Source organism: Silurus aristotelis (genome assembly GCF_946808225.1).
Source record: "Silurus aristotelis genome assembly, chromosome: 16".
NCBI classification, from domain to species: domain Eukaryota; kingdom Metazoa; phylum Chordata; class Actinopteri; order Siluriformes; family Siluridae; genus Silurus; species Silurus aristotelis.
Genome location: NC_139589.1, coordinates 2,876,363 through 2,898,762, shown reverse-complemented (window position 1 = coordinate 2,898,762; position 22,400 = coordinate 2,876,363). Strand labels below are relative to the sequence as shown.

The 22,400-nt window shown below is 41.2% G+C and overlaps 2 protein-coding genes across 3 annotated transcripts; both read left to right on the top strand.

Annotated features, from left to right (window-relative positions):
- Positions 1–686: 686 nt before the first annotated feature.
- dynll2b (dynein, light chain, LC8-type 2b) lies at positions 687–5,155 on the top strand. 2 transcript variants are annotated; one of them, XM_083564663.1, is made up of 3 exons: positions 687–848; positions 4,321–4,457; positions 4,629–5,155. In XM_083564663.1, the coding sequence occupies exons 2-3, from the start codon at positions 4,326–4,328 to the stop codon at positions 4,764–4,766; spliced, it is 270 nt and encodes an 89-aa protein (XP_083420789.1). In that variant the 5' UTR covers positions 687–848; positions 4,321–4,325; the 3' UTR covers positions 4,767–5,155. The 2 variants fall into 2 exon arrangements, with proteins under 2 accessions (XP_083420789.1, XP_083420790.1); XM_083564664.1 differs by having other exon boundaries at positions 688–2,891; positions 2,938–4,457.
- Positions 5,156–5,882: 727 nt separating this feature from the next.
- Positions 5,883–21,146, top strand: heatr6 (HEAT repeat containing 6). The gene is made up of 20 exons (XM_083564515.1): positions 5,883–8,282; positions 9,297–9,404; positions 9,965–10,105; positions 10,203–10,318; positions 10,428–10,542; positions 10,627–10,728; positions 13,422–13,559; positions 13,670–13,971; positions 14,150–14,327; positions 14,417–14,623; positions 14,772–14,871; positions 15,219–15,508; positions 15,584–15,706; positions 15,981–16,088; positions 16,171–16,305; positions 17,287–17,409; positions 17,509–17,633; positions 17,727–17,823; positions 18,535–18,739; positions 19,759–21,146. The coding sequence occupies exons 1-20, from the start codon at positions 8,022–8,024 to the stop codon at positions 20,349–20,351; spliced, it is 3,567 nt and encodes a 1,188-aa protein (XP_083420641.1). The 5' UTR covers positions 5,883–8,021; the 3' UTR covers positions 20,352–21,146.
- Positions 21,147–22,400: the final 1,254 nt, after the last annotated feature.

Genomic DNA, 22,400 nt, shown 5'->3' with positions numbered 1-22,400 from the left:
TAGGATTCTGAAAGATTACATCTAGGCTATTTGGTGGTTTTCAAAATCTAGGGTTAATGAGAAGATAGTTGGATGTGGAGGGTATATAACCTATTTTAGGAGGTGATAGCTGTATATAAGTAGCGTCTCTAGCTCATAGCTTCAGGGTTCATTTCTGAACTTTGGTTGTATGGAATTTTAGCTTGGTCTCCTTGTTTAAGTTCCTTCTGGGTTCCCCAGATGTCCATGGTGGACCGGTCATGCATCGTGACCTTATATGTAAATATTTGTGTCACTCATGACCACTTTCTCGTTATGAATGAATGCCAACGCTTTCTTTTGGCTATGGTGTGGCTATAAAATGACCCGTTGTAAAAATCTGGCATAAAATGTACCTAATATTCAGGGGGAAAAAATTTAAACAATGACTTTAATATTAAGGAGGACGGAAAGGTCATTTCATCCACAGCCTAAGGTGTAAACGAGGCCTGAAGCCCTGAGAGCCTGACTAGCTTCTCGGCTCCCACCGTAATGCATTGTGGGATGAAATAAAACGCGGGCGGTAGGAAGCTAGTGGAAAACGCTGGTAACATGCAGACAGTGACGGCGCCATAGCCAATCCGAGGGCGAGGTGCAGTGAGGTGGGCGTGTCTTAGCAGGTCTCGCCTCCTCCCTTCTCTTCCCCTCGCTCCCCACCGCCCCCCCACCGCGCGAATATGAGTGAAAAGCGCAGCCGTTGCATGGACAGTGGGCAGACGTAACAAGGAAGCACAAGTGGTGGATGTAACGTCGCGTCCGGCCGGTCCAAACGAGACAAGTGGAAAACGAGCCCTAAAATAATCGAAGCTTGCAGGAGTTGTGAGAAAACGGTAAGTTGTCCGTGTTTTTATTTTTTTGCCGATATTTTATTTATTAATTTATTTTTAACGGGGACGCCGTCGTGCACGCGCACAAGTTGATTGGAGAAAGTACGGGAAGAGAGCAAGCATGACATGCAGATCCCGGTCCAATCTAATCTGATCTGATATGATCTGATACAGACACGTTTATCACTTCTATTTCCAAGGATCTACCTATTCATTTCCTTCATTGTCTTCATCCTGATTTGTGAACGCGCCTGACGCTGATTTGACGTTCAGTGCTTTATTACACAGGTTTATTAGAAATAAATTAAATTAGACAGGTTTATTTAGGAATAAAATAAATCTGGATTTGTTTCCCCCAATAATGTAAAGAGCAAATACATCGGTAGCCAGGACACATTTTCTCATAGGCAGGGCTAAATTTTATTTTCCAGATTTTCCTAAAAAAATGTTATTTATTTATTTTTAGATCTTTTTGTTTTTGTGTATTCACACTTTTCATCAGCTTTTGCAGATATCCAGATCTAGATTTGGATTTATCCCTCATTACCATCCTGTGGCAAAGTAAAACTCCCTGAAACATCATACAGGAACCTTGAGAGGAACCAGGAACCGCAGTTTTACAACTGTATGGGAAAGATCTTCAGTATGATCATCCGAGTCATATTCTGATCTATAATATCCTATTGATTACACTCAAGTCTCATAGTCTTGTATAGGTGGCGTGTAATAGGGGTCCAAGCACCGAATCACTGACCAGGGTAATCAACTAACCTGATCACTTATGATGATTATCCAGACTTGTCCAAAGTAAAACCTCTTTTGCTGTCCATCTTTATGATTTCCAAGCTCTAGGCTGTGTAAGATGTGGTCCCTTAGAGGTTGTTGGTTGAGTATCCATCTACCCACCGAGTCAATCAAATGTACGGTTCAGTGCTTGGACCGCTTTCATTATTGTATTAGTCCTCTAGATGAGTTTCTGTTGAGCAACAACTTTCTCAAAATCCACTTGGATTGTTTTATAGGTTGCGAATCTGAATCGGTGTAACCTGCAATGTGTTGGTTGAGCTATTGCTTAGTCTGAAACGCAAAATGGTCTTGTTTAAATGCAATATTTTTCACTGCATTGTGGTTTATGAACATTTTTACGTTTTCTGTCTATTTTATTTATTTATTTTTGTTAATCCTTGTCCAGACACTAATAATCGTGCTCCAGGAATATCTCGCGTGACCTCCGCCCAGTCTGGTTCTATCTGCATAATCTTCATACATGAATTTTACAACTATACAAATTCCTCTTACACCAAATGACATTTAAATGCATCTGGTTAAACAGGACGCGGCCTTGCGCTGCCCACTGAGGCCCGAACTACCCACTCGAATTCAATTCAACAGCACGTTCTTATATTTGTCCCTGGACTACGTTGAGTGTGGAGCATTAGGAAATCCAGTGTGCCGTTTCCTCTGTTGTGGAGGAGACCTGGATTATGTTTGTTCTTCCTCTTCTGGGCTGTGTAGAAAATGGAAGAAGCTGAGGTTCTTGATGGACGTGGCCTTTTTTTTTTTTTTTGTCCTCTTTAAATGAACCTGAGGATGACTGTAAAACTAGCAGACCTGCTGCGTTGGTTTGAATTTGTAAAGCTAGAAAATCCTTTTGAACACCGCAGCACAATCCACTGGTTCAGTCATTGACACATGACTAAGAAAGCCTGCGTTTTGCTCACACTTGCATTGCATTTCATACGACTGCAGAGAAAATGATGAACATGACACCGTTTATACAGCTTGGGATATGAAGGGCGTTCTTCAAAATGGAAGGGAAAAGCATAGACATCAGAGTCTTTTTATTCAACCTTGTAAATCTGTTTTTATTTCTTCGATGGAATAGTTCTCATACACATTCTGGTATTAATTACTAAAGACATCCTTTTAAATTTCCAGTATAAATCCTGTATAGCATGGAGGCCCGTGTCTGATTTTGAAAAACACTCCAGCACAAGCTTTGGCTTTCACATTGTTGGTGTGCAGTCATTAATTGGTACTAATTGGGTGAAATGGATTGATATAACTGGCAGGTAATTTCTAAAACCTGCAGCTTTGCGTCCAGATAACGGCTGGGTGTTAAACTAATGGCCTCTTGAAATTATTACAACTTGTAACACAACCTTGCAGGCCGGGTTTACGTTCTCTCACTCCTTTATTTCCTAAAATACATCAACAAAAGTATTTCGACCTCTGAAATTTCTAGTCCTATATGGTTCTTCCCCCAAACTGTTAGAACAGAGGTGTACACACAAATGTATAGCAGATTTAGCAATGTATTTCTAGTCATCAGGTTTTTGACCAAAAGCAATGGAGCAGTGGCTGTTCTTAAATAGATGTGTGTATGAAGACACTTGTGTTGGTCGGATGGATATTGTTCTCTAGTTGGATACGTTGATCAGGCATATCATTACCAACTGCTTAATATTGTGTTGGCCCCCTTTTTGCTGCCAAAACAGTTCAGAAGCTACAGGAGCTCTTCTTTTGGGTCCGACCACGCTGACCAGCCTTCGCTCCTCACGTGCAACAGCCCACAAGAGCTGCAGTTTTGGAGACGCTCTGACCCAGTCGTCTAGACGTCACAATTTGTCGAAGTCCCTCAAATCCTGACGCTCGCCTATTTTTCCTGCTTCCAACATCAACTTTGAGGACAAAATGTTCACTTGCTGCTTAATATATCCCATTGTCATAATGTTATGACTGGTCAGTGTAGCCAATTGTGTATGTCTGGAGACTCGTGTATGTGGAAGAGGGCAGATAGCAGTTTACATTGGGTGTATTTTTTGAGCAGCAGATTGAAAAAGATGTGCTTGTGTTTGCTTAAGTATTTACATCGATAGCTTTTGTCTGACTGGGAGAGCCAGGCAGTGATTGGAGAACATATTCGAAGGATATCCTGGACCACAAGAAGGCTAGCTGAAACCATTCAACAGTAAGCTCTAAAGAGGAACCATTTAGCGGCACCGTTTGTCGCAGGAACAGAACTTGGACCCGGAATCATGCCTAATGTCTGAGTCAAAGTCGCACCATGTGGCACTCGGTCATAACTGGCTGCAGTTTTCACCGCGAGCGAAACGCAGTGGGGATCCACTTGAGCCTGTCGCTTAGCAATGCACCAGTCTTGTGGGGGGGGTGAGGTGGTGCTTTCATATGCATGCACAACCCTGGCTTTTAAAGAATTGCCATGTCCTGTGATTGGGTCTAATGAGCTGAGAAGTGGCGATTTCTAAATTGGAAGGCGAAAGGGAGAAAGTCCTTGGCTGCATTTAAAAATAGCCTCGCGCTTTTGTAACAGAGGAACAAAATGTGCAGCGTATTTACCGTATAATTTCAAAACGAGCGCTGTAATGATCGTGATTCGTGCGATTATGTTCGCGTCAGCGCAGACTGTTTTTCCCTCGATCTCTGATCCTGTGGTGTTTCTTTTCTTTTTTAGACATCATGACTGACAGAAAGGCCGTAATCAAGAATGCTGACATGACCGAGGACATGCAGCAGGATGCCGTGGATTGTGCTACACAGGCCATGGAGAAGTACAACATCGAGAAGGACATCGCTGCCTACATCAAAAAGGTAACGCTGGTGCAGATTATGTCAAGTGATCGATAGAGGCGGTGGTTCTGGTGACGGTGTATGTCGATCGTCATATTGAGCTTGTTTTACAGTTCCTCGAATTGTTTCTCATCCCAATGAGTTTTAGTTACAATGAAATTAAATAATTTTAATTTTTTATGTAACTTGCAGGAGTTTGACAAGAAGTACAACCCCACGTGGCACTGCATCGTGGGACGAAACTTCGGCAGCTACGTGACGCATGAAACGAAGCACTTCATCTACTTCTATCTCGGTCAAGTTGCCATCCTGCTTTTCAAGTCAGGCTGAGAAAGGCTTTCTACCTTTTTTGGGGGATTTTTTTTTTTTCTCCCACTATTTCTTTTTTTTTTTTTTCCATCGCACAAATTGAGCTCAAGCTCCAAACCTGGACTGTGATGCACTGATGATTGATGCCACATCTCACACACACACCGACACACGCACACACGCAAAACACCATATTCCTGCTCACCATGAGAAAATGGCTATGGAGGCTGTGCATAAGTGCATGGACCGTGTACAATATTTAATTTGTATATGTGGCTTTTCTGTAGTTGCTCTTGAGTTAAAGCAACGTTTTTTGCTGAGTATTTTTGCAAAGTAAGATTTTGTTTTGCACTAAAGTTGTATAAACTGCTTTGACTGCTGCCCTTTAAGTAATATTAAAGTATAACACATCTCATTGTTTCTTTTTCCTGTTTAACTGCAAACGTGAATCTTATTCTCTACACCTGATTGCGTTTTTTTGTAGCGGTGGATGAAGTACACAAACCATGTAGTTGAGTTAAAGTACAGATTCAGTGGTAAATTGACTCCAGTAAAAGTGTCCTTTTTGAAAGTAAGAGATTTGACTTTTTAAATTCACTACATTTTGAAGTCTCCCCAAATTGGAAATACTTCATTACTGTTCACTGTTTTTTGGGGACAGTGATGAGGGTTGAACTTCCCAGATCACCAGGTTGCTAATAAATATCCCTCTTTCGTTCTCCAGAGCCCTTTTTAACATGAGGGATCTGATATTTTCCGATTTTACTGCAAACTGCATTTTATCCCTTTATTCTTTGTTAATTAAATCAAATGTGCTATTTACATGTGGAACTGTGTTCCTATGAAGCCTGGATGACCACAAGTGGCTTTGAGGATCATCTGGATTCCTAGTTTTGTGCATTAATAAAATAGCTTTTTTCCGCCCTCACTGGAAACATCTTGTGAAGTTCTTGCCAGGTCTCTGAAACAAAAAAGGGACTCCTGCTTGTTATAGTACATCCAATTACATTTAGATTAGACTTTGTCACATTACAGCACAGTGAAATTTGTTCTTCGCATATACCCGACTTGCTCAGAAGTCGGGGTCAGAGCACAGTGTCGGCCATGATACGGCACCCCTGGAGCACAGAGGGTTAAGGGCCTTACTCAAGGGCCCAAGAGTGGCACCTTAACCACTGAGCTACAACTCCCCCTCCATTTACATTATATGGTGGACAGCTTTATCTGTATGATCGTGTTACATGATCAAAACGTATGTATGATGCCGTTAAGGCATTTGGCAGACTCTCTTATCCAGAGTGACTTACATTTATCTCCTGCACACATTAGAGCAGTCGAGGGTCTGGCAGTTGCCACTTAATGGTGCTTGGATTTGAACTCATGACCTTCTACCATAATTTAACATTTTAACTACTGAACCACTCTTCCCACGTGTTCTGTTTCACCTCTACTACTACCAGGAATTGAGAATATCCACCTAATCATAACCCAGAGCAACTGAACAGAACCTTCCAGAAAGGTGTTGATAGATGACCAGCACACTCGAGCCACAATGAAGGTTGATGTTAGTCGGGTATGAGTTTCATTGTGATGAGTTTCAAGTTTATTTTTTATATATAGTATGTTAGAGCTGTCAGTTGATTAAAATATTTAATTGTGATTTATAGCTCGGGTAACGTAAGTAAACTCATGATTAATGGCAACTTAATCATTTTTATCTTTTCTAAATGTACATTAAATTACAACTTTTCAAGTCATCAACATGGGCATGAACAAATACGAATGCTTATTGCAAATGTATGTTTATTATTAGTGAAACCAAACTCAACATGGAGCATGAAGACAAAATATACCTGTAAATGTTTTAAAGTAATTATAGTGTTTTAAATGGTGTAAATCATCAGGACACCAAAAGGAACTTTTCTTTTACAAAAGCAGTGTGTTTTTTCTTTTTTTTGTTATGATTGTATACAAATAAAACTAGACCCTCTATAGATTCGAATGATGTCTATGTTGTACGGTTTAGAGACAGTGGCATTAAGTAAAAGACAGGAGGTGGAGCTGGTGGTAGCAGAGCTGAAGATGTTGAGGTTTTCGTTCAGGATGGACAGGATTAGAAATGAGTTTATTAGAGGGACAGCGCATGGAGGACGTTTTGGAGACAAGGTGAGGGAGACGAGATTGAGATGGTTTGGACATGTGCAAAGGAGGGACATGGGGTATATCAGTAGGAGAATGCTGAGGATGGAGCCACCAGAAAGGAGGAAAAGAGGAAGACCAAGGAGGAGGTTTATGGATGTGGTGAGGGAAGACATGCAGGTAGTTAGTTCGAAAGAGGCAGATGTAGAGGACAGGGGGGTATTGAGACGGATGATCCGCTGTGGGGACCCCTAATGGGAGAAGCCGAAACCTGAGAGTCTTTACCTCATGGTGACTCACAATTAACCTGCAAACCCACTTGAACTAGGAGACCTGAACCTGTTCCAGCATGACAATGCCCCGTGCACAAAGCCAGCTCCATGAAGATATTCTTTAAATGGGCAGGAGTGGAAGATGTCCTGCTACAGAGTTCTGACCTCAACCCTATTAAACATCTTTGGGATGAATTGGTGCACATGCATGCACTCCAGGCCTCCTCACCTCACCTACATCAGTATGTAACTTTACTACCGCCCTTGTGAATGAATGAGCACAGATCTCCAGAAGCACACTCCAAAATCTAGTGGAACATCTTCCTGGAAGAGTGGAGGAAACTATAAGAGCAAACTGAGACTAAATGTGGAATGTGATGCTCAAAAAGCACATATCAAACTTATGACCAGGTGTCTGCAAACCTTTGGCAATATAGTGTTGAAATACTATGAATACACAATCTACAGTAATTCTAGATCTTTGCTTTGTTTGTCAATTTTCTGGTTATGTATGAATCTATGGTTATGGATTTTCACAACAGTTAAGAAAGAATGGCATATTCATTGTGCACAATTTTACACATAAACACATAAAAATCTTCAGTGAAATCTTCATGAAAGAAAATTATGTCAAGATCATGAAAAACAACAAAGAAATTAAAAAATATTATGCGTGGCCTCTTCTGTAAAAAAGAAGATACCACATTAATTTTTTTTTACTGATGAACCCCAGCAAGAAGAAATGACCCCCAACAGACTTTTATTATAGAGACTTTTATTTTAAAAATCAAGCACTTCCGTTTGACACCGGCAGTTGACCCTGGTTCCCATGGAAAAGCCGCAACGTTGACACCCACTTTTCAAAATGGCAGCCGGAGTAACTTTTGATCCAAGCTCGTTTGAGCGAAATGTAGTTGGATTTCAGGCCTCATCTTCAACCTCTCCCGCGTTACGGAGCTCCGTGAGCTCACCCGAGGTCCAGTTCAACCGCTGTTTCGGCAAACTGAAGGCGCTGCGAGCTTCCGACAGTCCAGACTTCAAAACCGAGCTGAACATGCTTCTGGATCAGCTGATCTCCGAGAACTACAGCAACAACAGCTTCATCAACGAGAACATCCGACCACAAGTACCTTCTACTTTCACTCCCTATGTTTATTCTGCTATCAAATCTGTTTTTATATGTATATATAATATAGTGTCTGTTACTTTATAACTACAGAACATTTCAAACAGAACTGGATCCTGGATCCATTGTGTACAAATGTGTCTCAGTTCATATTTATAATTATATCACTCAATAATTTTGATAAATACTTGGATTGCCATGTTTTTGAGACACATCCATGTTCATTTTGTTTCTGTGCAACAAACTCGTTTAAAGCAAAAAAACAAAAAGAACCCCCCCCCCCCAAGAATTGAGCAGTGCGTGAAGAAACTAACCAAAATAGACATTATTTTCTCAACAAGAAGAACTTGAGGAGATGGAGAGAAGATGTGATCAGAATGCGTCACGCATGGAGGTGAAATCTTAATGGATTGGGGTTGTTTTGGAGCAGGGAAGGTTGGAGACTCGGTCTGGAAAATGAAAGGAGTCCTGAACCTGTAGGAATCCTCTAAAAGAATCCTGTAAGCGTTCTTCAGAGAGCAAAAAGTCGTTTGGAGTCATATCTATCATGGCATGGACCTGCCCAGTCACTGCACCTAAATCCTGTTGAACTGCTCTGGGATGAACTGGAGAAAGAAAACTCAAACTGGGAAAGTACACTTTTGGTGCGGGAAAGAAAGAAAACGAAGTGTCCGGATGCTGAGAGTGTGTAACGCTGTTCTTTATGATGAGGGAGGTTTTATATATTTGTTTGGTCAAAATAAAATCATATTGTTACATGACCGAGTTTGTTGCATAGAAACATGGAACACGCACGTGTCTCTGAAAAAGCGTAAAAGACTCCAGACTTTAGACATGGACAGTATTTTTTCCAGACGAATGAATACACATGCCAGCGAAAATATCCTTTTCATCTTATTCATAACACCGCGGACTTCAGACACACCGCATACATGTTGAATGATGGCGATGTTCTCTGTCTCGAGTGTGACCCTTCACCAAATCACTCACTGTGAGTGTTCACTCTTTCCGCAGGATGTGTGTGCGATGCTTGTGCACGTGAGCCGGTTGGTGCCTCACAGCCAGGAACGCCTGCTGGTCAAGTTGTGCCAGTTAATTCACCAGCTCCTGAACCAGCTACAGGTGCGTCCTGATTGTGAAGAGACGAAAGAGATGTGGCTGCGTTGCTGGAACACGGAGATCTCAAACTAACGTTATTGTCTGGGTGTCCAGAAGAGTCTCTGATTGACACCCCCCACCCCCCATTTATAAAATGAATTGAGCTTTTAAAAGCAAGTGTGTGAATGCAAGAGCTAGTGCAAGTGTAACGATGAGAGCGTCTGTTGTGCGAGAGCTAGTATAAATGCAAGAGAGAGAGATTGTGTGTGTGTGTGTGTGTGTGTGTGTGTGTGTGTGTGTGCGCGCGAGAGAGTGAGTGAGTGTGTGCGCGCGAGAGAGTGAGTGAGTGTGTGCGCGCGAGAGAGTGAGTGAGTGTGTGTGCGAGAGAGAGTGTGTGTGTGTGTGTCTGAGAGAGAGAGAGAAAGACAGAGGAAAAAAAGTGTGTGTGAGAGCTGATGTGTGTGTGTGAGTGCGAGTGTGTGTGTGTGTGTGTTAGTTCCTGTCCTGTGCTCTGCCTGAATAAAGCAGCTACTGAAATATATATAAATTGGTAAAATAACATGTGGATTTTGCTCTGCTTGTAGGTAATTGTGGACGAGGAGGCGTTGGACACACTCGTGTCCTACTGTATACGCGCGCTTCACGTGTGCAGTTCATGGACACACACGGAGGTCTTGCTCGCTCTCTCCACAGTGCTGTACGCCAACGGAGCCAAGTGTCAGCGGGTAAGACTCGTTTAAACCCCCGGTCACGCCGCTCTCGAGATCACAGCTGGCTTCGGTCCTGAATGTCCTGATCTCTTGTTCTTCCTGGTTCCTTCAGCACCTTCCAGATCTACTTGGGCAGAATGGGATCCTTGTGAAGTATGGTGACCCCAGTCAGAGTGATGTAGAGCTCCGGCGCTCTGCCGTGCACTGCATGGCCAGCCTCTGCATCGGGTTCGTCACTTCAACCTTTCATTCATAACAAAGGTTTACTAAGCTGTAGGTCAGGGGGCTTCTGGTTTTATATACTCGTATGTTGAATTTACTCGTGTTTTTCCGTTAGTGTTCCCGGTAATCCATTTTTGGAAGAACCGTACAGAGGAGTGTGTTACAGAATTTTCCTTCAGATTCTTCAGTCACGGAAGCCGTCCAGCGTTGAAGATCTCGTCTACTGTACGGTCAGTGTTTTTCATACAAACTACTCATTTAAAGCCGTTAGTGTTACTGATGAGTGTTGCAAATAAAGCTTTTATTTTCTGCAGTTGTTGCAAAGTGCTCTAAAGGGCATTCAGTATTTCCTTAATGGGGGAAAATGGAAGGAGAGTCCAGATCAGGACCTGGGCTCCTTGTTGGCAGCGCTGAAGGTGGGTAGCACTAATATCTATTACTAGATTTATTACACAATTAGTCTTCTGTATTAGAGCCTCTTCGTGTGGAAGTGCGAGTTCAAACAGTACACTTTTCTGGCCACAAGCTAAAGAGTCTTGAAAGGAGGTACGCTCTGATTGGCTGGCTGAACTTCCTGCATTCTAAATCCCTACGATGTATTGGGTTATATAGTCTTAATTAAAGAATTTTACTATCTATCTAATATAGTCCATATACATATATATAATCTCATATAGCCATATAATATTTTATTTTAATAATTCTTGAATATATACAGATTGAGAAGAAATAAGTATTGAGCAAAGGCCGTGAATACTAATGTACGTGTTTTTTTTTTGTTTTTTTTTCTTTTTAACAAATTTGTTAAGATTTCCAACAAACTCCTTTCATGTCGTCATTATTGTCTATTGTTTGTAGAATTTAGAGTGTAATAATGAATTTCATCCATTTTGGAATAAGGCTGTAACATCAAAAGTGGAAAAATTCTAGAGCCGTGAATATTTTTTCGGATGCAGTGTATGTTTCCACACGGACGGTTTTAATTGGCGGAATGTGCGTTATGACGGTCTTTGTTGCTCGGTTTGAGACTTCAATAAAACGCATCAGTAAAACAGATGTTTGGTGATTAAAAATAATTTTTCTGTGTTAATCTTTTATATCTGAGTAAAGAAAGGACGTCATGAATAAATTTGTATTGAGTTGAAGGTTTGAATTTAGCCTCTTTTATATCCATTTAGTTGTATTTTTAATTTAAGAAATGCGCTCTGCATTAATTGCGTGTTAATAAAATTAGTGTTGTTAAAATTAGTTTGCATTAACACATTATATATATTCATCATAAGATAAAATTCAAACCATCATAACTTGAAGACTGCCTGTGTGTGTGTGTGTGTGTGTGTGTGTATGTATGTATGTGTATATGTATGTATATGTGTGTGTGTGTATGTACAGTACAGACCAGAAGTTTGGACACACCTTCTCATTCAAAGAGTTTTCTTGACTATGAAAATTGTAGATTTACACTGAAGGCATCACAACTATGCATTACCACATGTGGAATTATATATTGTATTATATACATTACAAAAAATTGTGAAACAACTGAAAAATGTCATATTGTAGGTTCTTCAAAGTAGCCACCTTTTGCTTTGATTACTGCTTTGCACACTCTTGGCATTCTCTTGATGAGCTTCAAGAGGTAGTCACCTGAAATGGTCTTCCAACAGTCTTGAAGGAGTTCCCTGAGAGATGTTTGGCACTTGTTGGCCCTTTTGCCTGCACTCTGCGGTCCAGCTCACCCCTAAACCATCTCGATTGGGTTCAGGTCGGGTGACTGTGGAGGCCAGGTCATCTGCAGCACCCCATCACTCTCCTTCTTGGTCAAATAGCCCTTGATGCCTTCAGTGTGACTCTACAATTTTTATAGTCATAAAAATAAAGAAAACTCTTTGAATGAGAAGGTGTGTCCAAACTTTTGGTCTGTACTGTATGTATGTATGTATGTGTATGTGTATATATATATATATATATATAGATAGATAGATAGATAGATAGATAGATAGATAGATAGATAGATAGATAGATAGATAGATAGATCTATCTATCTATCTATCTATCTATCTATCTATCTATCTATCTATCTATCTATCTATCTATCTATCTATCTATCTATCTATCTATCTATCTATCTATCTATCTATCTATCTAATATTAGGGCTGTCAAAATTAACGCGTTAACGACACTAAACGCACAATTAATGCAGAGCACATTTCTGTTTGATCATTTTTATTAAAGATTACAATAAATAAATATTAAACAATAAATAAATATTAAACCGGTAAAAAATTAAACCTTCAACGCAGCACACATTTATTTAAAACATCATTTCTTTACTTAGCATTGACCTCTCTTCAGCCTCAGTTTATTTTAATTTAAAACTTAAAACAACCACTACAAAAAATGGACATATAACTATAGAAACATCTCAAAAGAAATGAATGTCCAATTTTTTTGTGTAAAATAATTTAATAAATCTAAAATCATTAATAACAAAGGGAGAGATTTTGAGGGAGATAAATATATTTATAACATCTGTTACATTATAAAAAACTCGGAAGTATTAATTGTAGGTACATTTAGAACAGATAAAAATATGCGATTAAGTTTATATAAATAATATATAATATATATATAAAGATTTATTGCAATTTCATTACCCTGAAACCTTAAACCTACCTGAATCTGATGCTTGCATTAGACTATGTATTGAGAAGGAATGCGATTCTGGCATCAGGTTACCTGCTCTGATTATTTTTAGCTCTGCAACATTGACATTCATGTTGCTGGATAAGAGTCAGAAAGCGCATTGGCGAGTCTGTGTGAGATTACATAACATTACATAACGATGAAACATGCTTCGAGGCGAGCGTGTGTGGGGATTTGAGCGACCGGTTTTTGCGCAATGTGAGCCAACGGCACCTCATACAGCATGTGACACCATTCGACTACATGTTGTATTCCCTAAAAAAACGAATCCTTTAATAATGTTTCCTTGTTTTTATAATGACCGGAGGACATTGCTGAGATGTTCAATTGCCACTGTGTCTGTAATGCATTCATTTTGCTTTAATCGAAGTTCCTTAATAACAGAGTTTATTTCTCGCCCAGAAATTCATGTTTCATGGACTGCCAGGGATAAACGTGGAGATGCCTCTGGTTCTCTACCCGGCGCTTCTTCCTCAGTATGACACAGTGAGCAAAAACGAACCTGCACAGGACGTAGCACCTCAGAAGAAAACACCAGCGGTATGTCAGAGATTGTTTGAATTGGTTGAGATTGTTCTTTTGGTTTAAAACTGGAGCGAGAGAAAGGGTCTTATTCTCCACTTCATCTTCCGCCCACCCCTACATTGCAGAGCCAACAGAATAAAAAGCGAAAGTCTCGTGGGAAAGGGAAGAAAGCCAGAGAAGAGAAGAAGACAGATGAAGGAGAAGAGGAGGGTGAGGATGAGGAACCGGGTTTGAGAACTGTCAGGGACGGAGTGGGTGGAGGACCTGGACGAGGGGATTTCCAGGTTGTCTGTTCTCCGACATCTATCGAACAACATCGACCACCTTTCCAGCAGGGGGCAATCCCTCAACTCTTACCATGCTGGAAGAAAGGGAGCTCTGACTCGGAGTTCTCTGATCCTGAAGGTGGAATGGCATCCAAGCTCAGGTTTGCATCAAAGCAGTAAACTTTCACCCAGACTTTGTGGAAGTATAGAACAAATAACTTTTTAAATGGACATTTTGTGAATTTCCTTCAACAACTTCTCTATTACATTTCGGAAATTAGTATGATTCTTTCAATAGCCTGTACTATAGATAAATAACCTACAGGCTGTAACCTACAGGCTGTACCTGGCTCGAGTGCGACAGAGCGCTCTGCACTGTTTTCTGGCTGTGGTGAAGTGCGTGGAAAAAAAGGTCCTATACGGCTACTGGTCCTACTTCATCCCCGATGCCCCAGGCATTGGAAGCCCCCCTTCACTCACCCTGGTCACCATTGCTCTTAAAGACCCGTCCCCTAAGGTACTGCAGCACATAAAAGAACACACACACACACACTTTACAGTATGTAAATGCGAAAAAAAAACCCTCACGATTCCGCGACCCTTCAGGTGAGAGCGGCGTCGCTGCAGGTGCTCTCGGCGCTCCTCGAAGGTTCTCGCCAGTTCCTCTCGGCAGCTGAAGACACCAGCGAACTCCGGCAAGCCTTCACTACGTTCTCAGCCACGCTGGCAGCCAGCTTGAGGGAGCTGCACCGCTGCCTTCTGCTCGCACTGCTGTCCGAGTCTTCCCCTCAGACCCTCACGCAGGTCATAAAGGTAACCATGCCAAGAGAGCGAAATCCAACCCAGTTCAGCTACATGCAACATAAAATGATTTTCTTTACCTATTACAGCGAATTTCGAGTTTTTCCAGCATTTTTTGAAGCAGTAAATACTATATAATGATGTGCGGTGTGTTTTTCAGTGCCTCGCCCACTTGGTGTCCAATGTGCCCTACAGACGCTTAAGGCCTGGTTTGCTCAGCCCTCCGTGGAAACAGATTCGGCCCTACATCAGACACAGAGGCAAGTCTTCACCCACTCGTATGATGGGCCGAGTGCAGTACTCGATCGTTCAGTGTAAAATGTGAAAGATCAAATCATGAATTATCTTATGGGTTAGAATATTTAGGTTCATATATAATTATTATATGCTTAAGACAATTTGGCAGTAAATAAGAAGTCTATGTGAAAATGGAGAGAAAACTACTAGTACTTATTATTATTATTATTATTATTATTATTATTATTATATAATTATTATTATATTGGCCATAAAACTATATATAATTGGGTAAAACAATAATGAATTGGGAATATTTTCATCGTGATGTGATGTGAGATGATGTGAGTGTTGTGACCTTACTGTGCAGATGTGAATGTCCGGGTGTCCAGCCTGACCCTGCTGGGCGCAATGATCTCCTGTCAGGCCCCACTGCCTGAAGTGCAGCTCCTCCTAAAACTACCTTTCCCAGGAGGCAGAGAGAGAGACTCGAACACGTCTGCAGACACCAGGGAGGCGGAGGAGGCTCCGTGCTGGCTGCTACAGGTCTGTGTGGCTCTGGTTTCTCAGCCCAGAGAGGATTCCTGCTCCGACAGTGACACGAAAACAGCATCCTCCGGCTCACTAGAGCCTCTACCCGTCCGACTCGAGGCGCTTCAGGTGAGAAGGGAGGAGTGTAGAACAGGGGGATTAAACAATTGGATCGGGGGTTTATTGTTGGTGTGTGCTCCTCAGGTCTTGGCACATCTGGTGAAGGGGTACTTCTGTCTGGCTCAGGCGTCTCTGCTGGAGCTGGGTCAGCTCAGTGCTCGCTGTCTTCACGAACAAGATCCATCTGTGCAGTTACATGGAACGAAGGTGATGATCTCTATCTCTCTCTCTCTCTTTGGCTATCAGTCCATCTTTCTTTCTCCTAAAATCTTCCCACTTATATAAATGACTGGCGTAAACTTAATAGTAGTATTGTTCTGTTGTTTATAACATCATACTTAGGTGATCACATCATCTCCATAGCTAGCAAAAAAGAAAATTATTTTCTAGTGCTTTCTCTCTCTCTCTCTCTCTCTCTTGTTTAATTATTTTATTTTTTTTGGAAAAAAAAAAAGCTATAATTTTCCATCTGTTCCTGTAGCTGTTGGAGGAACTGGGCACCGGAATTATCCAGCAGTACAGAGCCGATCCTGCCGATCCCACCACCACCACCACCTCGGAGAGCATCAGTCCTGTGCCCGTGAGCCAGGTAAGGTAACACAGGAACTATGTGGTAAGCAGAATAATAATAGGCCCTTAGGATTCATGGATGTTTGGGGCGTTTGTTACAGGTGGTACACTTCTGGTCTGAGGTACTGAGCGGTCCTTTGATCGGAGCCTTACAGAACGAGCAACACCCGACGCTACAGACTAGCGCATGTGACGCGCTGTCCTCCATCCTACCGCAGGCCTTCAGCCAGCTTCCGGTGAGTACGTCTTATATCTGCACTCAGAAAACAGTTGGAGGCACACAATTGGGTAAAGGATGCTTTTGGATGTGGTAGCATTAAATTCTAAATTTAGTTGGTCTAGGAGAGCCAAATTTGTTCCAGACTTCCATGACTTGGTGTCCACAGCGTACCTTTTAGAGGTCTTGTAGAACCTATATCTTGAGGGGGCAGAGCTGTTTGGATTTTATTTTTGTGACTAATCGGTGTGTATGTATGTATGTGTGTATATAGAGCACAAACTATAAAGAGAGGTTTACAAACTGTGTACAGAAGCTATTCATAAGTCTCAAAAATAAATTTATTTACTTGAGCCTAAATTGCTTTTTCCTGGTCAGGTACTACATCATCTTCTTTCGGCTTCTATCATTAGGGGGCGCCACAGTGAATCCTCCTTCTCCATACCCCCCTGTCCTCTACATCTGCCTCTTTTACACCAATTAACTGCATGTCTTCCCTCACCACATTCATAAACCTCCTCTTTGGTCTTCCTCTTTTCCTCCTTCCTGGTGGCTCCATCCTCAGCATTCTCCTACTGATATACCCCATGTCCCTCCTCTGCACATGTCCAAACCATCTCAATCTCGCCACCCTCACTTTGTCTCCAAAACGTCCTACATGCGCTGTCCCTCTAATAAACTCATTTCTAATCCTGTCCATCGTCGTCACTCCCAACAAAAAACTCAACATCTTCAGCTCTGCTACCTCCAGCTCCCCCTCCTGTCTTACTACAACATACATGTTAATAACATAGAAAAATGTCTTGGTTTCAGATCGTGTGTTGAACCGTGAGCGAAGGAAATATGGATTCTGGCCTCATATTAATAGGATTTCTATGGATAAATAAATCAAAAGTATCATTAAGATCTCTGAAATGATAGATTTGCTTTAAAAAATGATTTTTGTGAGTATTTGTGTTTCTATCTACCAAATAAAACATTTCCTTATGTGTTCCTGAAGGACAAGACTCAGGTTCTGTGCATCACTGTGTTGCTCGGGTTGACGTATAGCGAGAACTCGTTGGTGAAAGCGGCGGCGGTGAGAGCTCTCGGCGTCTACATTCTCTTCCCGTGTCTCAGAGAGGTATGATGTGTAACTCGCAACACCGAACGCTTCCTCCTCTTTACTCCAGTCAGCATTGTGAAAAGCTTTCCTCATCTGGCATTTGTTTCTGATTCTCAGGACGTGATGTTTGTGGCAGACACAGCTAACGCCATCCTCACTGTTCTGGACGATCGCTCACCCAACGTCCGTGCCAAGGCTGCCTGGTCGCTAGGCAACCTCACCGACACACTCATTATCAACATGTAGGAGGCTAATTCATTTGCATACTTTGTGCTATTCGTATCATTTAATCGACCGGTTTTAACCTCTGTAAACTATGTTTTTTTTTTATTCAGGGAGTCTGTTGGCCTGGATTTTCAGGAGGAGCTTTCTGACATGCTGCTTCTAAAGATGCTCAGATCTGCTACCCAGGCATCCGGTGACAAGGACAGGGTATAGACAGAGCTTTATTACTGACATCAGAAGAGAGAATGTTAGAGAAAACCTATTGAAGAATAGAGATCGATCAATAGTGGCTTTTACTGATACTGATAGCTAGGTTGGACCGTACTTGCCAATAACTGATTAATTAACTGATCGATACTGAATGAAAAACAAATACTCCATGTAAAATGGTACTGAACTTTATTGCACAAAAATGAAAAACAGTACTGAATGATGAAAAAGTGCTAAATGAAATAAATATATTATATAAAATTATATTTATTATTTAAAAAGTTACATTCAAAATGAGCAAAAAAAGTGCTTCAAATAAACAGCATGTGGTGTCAGTGTTTTACCTCTAGAGGTCGCTCTTGTACTGTATAACGCAACCCAGAAAAACAGTACTGGTGCAGATTAATCTGCAAAACCGATGAATCGGTCGACTTTTATAGAAAAGTCTTCTGAATACCAGGAACTACATTATGTGGGCAAATGTTTGTAGACACCTGACTATCAGGTCGGTGTGTGAATCTTTTGAACATCTCATTCCGCATTTAATCCCCATATGCTATTGTAATACGCAACACTTTTCTCAGAAGATTCACTGGATTTTGGAGCGTGCTTGTGAAGATTCAACCTCAAGGTCCATATGTGTATATGACCGGTAAAGATGACACAGGTTTTAGGGTTTCCTTTTTCTTTTTTGTGGTTATTTTATAGGTAAAGAGCAACGCGGTGCGATCTCTTGGGAACCTGTTGCACTTCCTGCAGCTAAGTCACCTGCATAAGCCAGCATTTGCGCAGCCTCTCGATCAGGCCATGATTGCTCTTATAGAAGCAGTCAAAGGAGATGCTACCATGAAGGTGCGCTGGAACGCTTGCTACGCTCTGGGCAACGCTTTCCAGAACCCTGTCTTGCCTCTGGGTAGGTATTCAAACACAGACATAATCAGAAACATATACGAGCTGGTGATGCACGATATACCAGTACTAGAAAGGTATCGTGATTCCCGATTCCTCATTTTATTAGTATCGTTACTTTAAGATTGACCGCTGTAGTTCTGAGTGTTCGACAATAGAGGGCAGCATGCGGGCAGCGCGCTGCTTATAGAGCACATTAAGTGCGTTTCCTCTCAGACGCACTCCGACTTACATGGGGATGAAACATGAGACATGAATCTTGATACTTGTGAATAATTACAAATTCAAATGCATTTTTGTTTTTATTTTATTTGCATTTTATTCTTATAAAAAGTCAATTTTTTTCAGCAGACAACAAACACTGGGTGTTTATAAATAAATAAAAACAAAGTTTTTTTTTTTTATTCAAAAAATTTTCCTTTTACTTTTTGCAAAAGTATTATTTTGGTATTGATATCATGATATAATTATTATAGGTATTGAATCAAAGTCAAAATTTTGTCTTTCGAGCAAAAGACAGCAGGTGGAGCTGGAGGTAGCAAAGCTGAAGATATTGAGGTTTTCGTTGTGAGTGACGATGAGGGACAGTATTAGAAAAGAGTTTATTAGAGGGGCAGTGCATGTAGGATGTTTTGGAGACAGTGGTGAGGGAGGTGAGATTAAAATCGTTTGGACATGTGCAGAGGAGGGACATGGGGTATATCAGTAGGAGATTGCTGAGGAAGGAGCCACCAGGAAGGAGGAAAAGAGGAAGGCCAAAGAGAAGGTTTATGGATGTGGTGAGGGAAGACATGCAGGTAGTTGTATTGAAAGAGGCAGATGTAGAGGACAGGGGGGTATGGAGACGGATGATCCGCTGTGGCGACCCCTAGTGGGAAAAGCCGAAAGAAGAAGAAGATGATCAATGTCAAAGTTTTTGTATTGTGACTACACTAATATGAACAGGAACAAAGAATCCAGACATTTAAATAGAAATAAATATTAAAATGTAATTGTTCTTGTCATCACTGTTTGTTTTCTCAGGCTCTGCCAGCTGGTCCACAGAGGCCTACTCAGCTCTTTCCTCCATAGTCACCTCCTGCAAGAACTTCAAAGTGCGCATAAAATCCGCCGCCGCTCTCTCTGTCCCCTCCACCCGGGATCGCTACGGAGACGAGCGTCAGTTCGCTGAAGTCTGGCGAGCCCTAACCGAAGCTCTCGAACACAGTGAAGAGACCCAGGATTTTCTCGAATACCGCTACTGCGCCAGCCTGCGTTCTGAGCTCTGCAACGCCATCCTTCACCTCCTGTCCCTGTGTCGAGTTGGAGACCTGCCTACGCTCGGAGCTTCGCTGAGCGGCCGGGCCAGACCTGCCATGCACAGATTCATGGTTCATTACCTCACAGACGTTCCTTCAGCTTCAGACGCAGGATTTCAGACAGACACTACAGACAGACTGAAGCTTCTGGATCAGATCCTGATCAGACTGAAGGAGCTGGAAGGGGATGCTGGGGCTGGAAGCAGGTCGGATCTTGACCTGGTGATTGAATTCCTAGAGGATGTTGGGAAAACTCAGAAAATGTTAAAGGTGTCTGATGGGATGGACGCAACACAGACGTGCAATAGCACGACTTAGACATTTTAATTATAGGAACCGAAATCAGCTGTTCATTAATACGTGATCTCAATCAATCGCTCGAATAATTTATCATGTTATATAAAAAAAGCCATTTGATATGTCGCACACTTAATTCACTTTATTAGAAACATCTCAAAGCTCATTCATTCCTGCAGGTCTCCAAGTAGCCAATCATGAGGCAGCTGAAGACCGGGAAAAGCCTAGAAAGATCATCGTCACCTCTGTGATTGGAATGAAACCCAGGAAATACACTATATAGTCACAAGTTTGTGGACACCTCTCCTAAACATAAGATTCGTATGAGCTTTTTGAACATCCCATTCCACATTTAGTCTGCATTTGCTCTTATAAAAACCTTCACTCTTCTGGGAAGATGTTCCACTAGATTTTGGAGTGTTCTGGTGAAGATTCTTTTCTGCTCATCAGAGCTTTAAAGAGTAACTGTTTGAGGTAATTCTGTCTTCCTTTTTGGCTTTTCTCGTTTCCAACTGCTTACGTAGCTTTCTTTGTAAACCCCAGAATATTGATGTCTGAACAAGAACATGTTTCTTATTCAAGCAGATTTGATTGCACATGAGAAGTCTGTAGATCACTGATGATTTCATGCACACTAAACCAAAGTCCCCAAAAACGGTCACATTTTTTTTTGCTGCTTTGTTTTTACCATGTTTCATGGAAATATGAGCTTCTGACAGTTTTGTCTCCTGGGAAATTGCTTGATGGTGGACATGTATTTTAGCTGTAGAAAGCAACAATTAAAGTTTTTTTTTTTTTTTTTTTTTTATTTTAAAATCTGTTTTTTTTTATTTGTGTATCTGAACCGTGCAGCATGATGTTACTGTAGAGTGTAACTTTTATGTAAAAACGAAAGGTTTTCCACACAAATATATTTTGCTTAATCGGTCACTTCCACACCTTTGCACTCTCATCTCTTTTACTGTCTCTCTGTCTAGCCAACAATGCTCCTGAGGTACCAGTGCTGCTTCTCCTTGGTTCTGCCTGATTCATACTGACGCCCTACCTCTGGAGTATTCTTCAACTGGAGACCAATCTGTGTTGATGATGGCTCCACATGAACAGTGTAAAGATCCATGAAGTTACTGAGCAATACAATAACTTTTGAGGATGGATTTAGACTTAGTCTTAGGACCCCAGGTTGCACAAACGGTTCTACATTTAAGCGTCATTTAAACAGTACACCTCAACAGTGATGACATTTTAATAAATGGACATTTGATGCCACCCAAATGAGGATGAGGTCCCTTTTTGAGCCATCTCGGAGAGTTTTTCCTTTTCACAGTCACCACTGACTCGATCATTAGTCAAGTCAAGTTTATTTCTATAGCGCTTTTCACAACAGACATTGTCTTAAAGCAGCTTTACAGAATTTAACGGTTAAGGTGAATGGTGTGTATTTATCCCTGATGTGAAGCCATGGCGACTGTGGCAAGGAAAAACTCCCTTAGGTGTTATGAGGAAGAAACCGTGAGAGGAACCAGACTCAAAAGGGGAACCCATCCTCATTTGGGTGACATCAAGAGGTTGTTTATAAATCTTTCAAAACACAGAATTAGGGATAGATTTACAAATATAGGGATTAAACTTATACTTTCTGACTTTTGAACCTTTTTTTTCTTTTTCTTTGTAAAGATATTTGAGACAATTTCCATTATTTAAAACGCTTTACAGATAAAACTAAATTGAACTGAAAGTGAACAGCAGAGAGCGATATAGAGCTGTGAGTCCAAGCTCAGTTAAGACTGGAGACTAAATTTTAAAAAAATTATCTTGGGTTTGTCTCATTTATTAGTTACACCCTGTAACTGGAAAGAGGTTTTAATATTTGTTACTGTTTATGACGTTCACGTGCAGACTTTTTTCATGCACTATAATGAGAAAATTGATCCACAGCTTTTACCAGGCAGGATTTTACCCTCTAATAAAACAACACAAATATATAAACACAAACATACAAAATCACTGCATTTTTGTCATATATGCTTAGTGATGTCTAGCTGTCACATTAATAGCAATATAAAATGTCCG

Excerpts from the sequence above, each read along its gene's own strand:
- dynll2b (XM_083564663.1), top strand. The coding sequence starts at position 4,326 with ATGACTGACAGAAAGGCCGTAATCAAGAATGCTGACATGACCGAGGAC. Across the intron at positions 4,458-4,628 it reads TCGCTGCCTACATCAAAAAG|GAGTTTGACAAGAAGTACAA; the intron begins GTAACGCTGGTG and ends TGTAACTTGCAG.
- heatr6 (XM_083564515.1), top strand. The coding sequence starts at position 8,022 with ATGGCAGCCGGAGTAACTTTTGATCCAAGCTCGTTTGAGCGAAATGTA. Across the intron at positions 14,328-14,416 it reads TTAAAGACCCGTCCCCTAAG|GTGAGAGCGGCGTCGCTGCA; the intron begins GTACTGCAGCAC and ends GCGACCCTTCAG. Across the intron at positions 16,306-17,286 it reads AGGCCTTCAGCCAGCTTCCG|GACAAGACTCAGGTTCTGTG; the intron begins GTGAGTACGTCT and ends GTGTTCCTGAAG.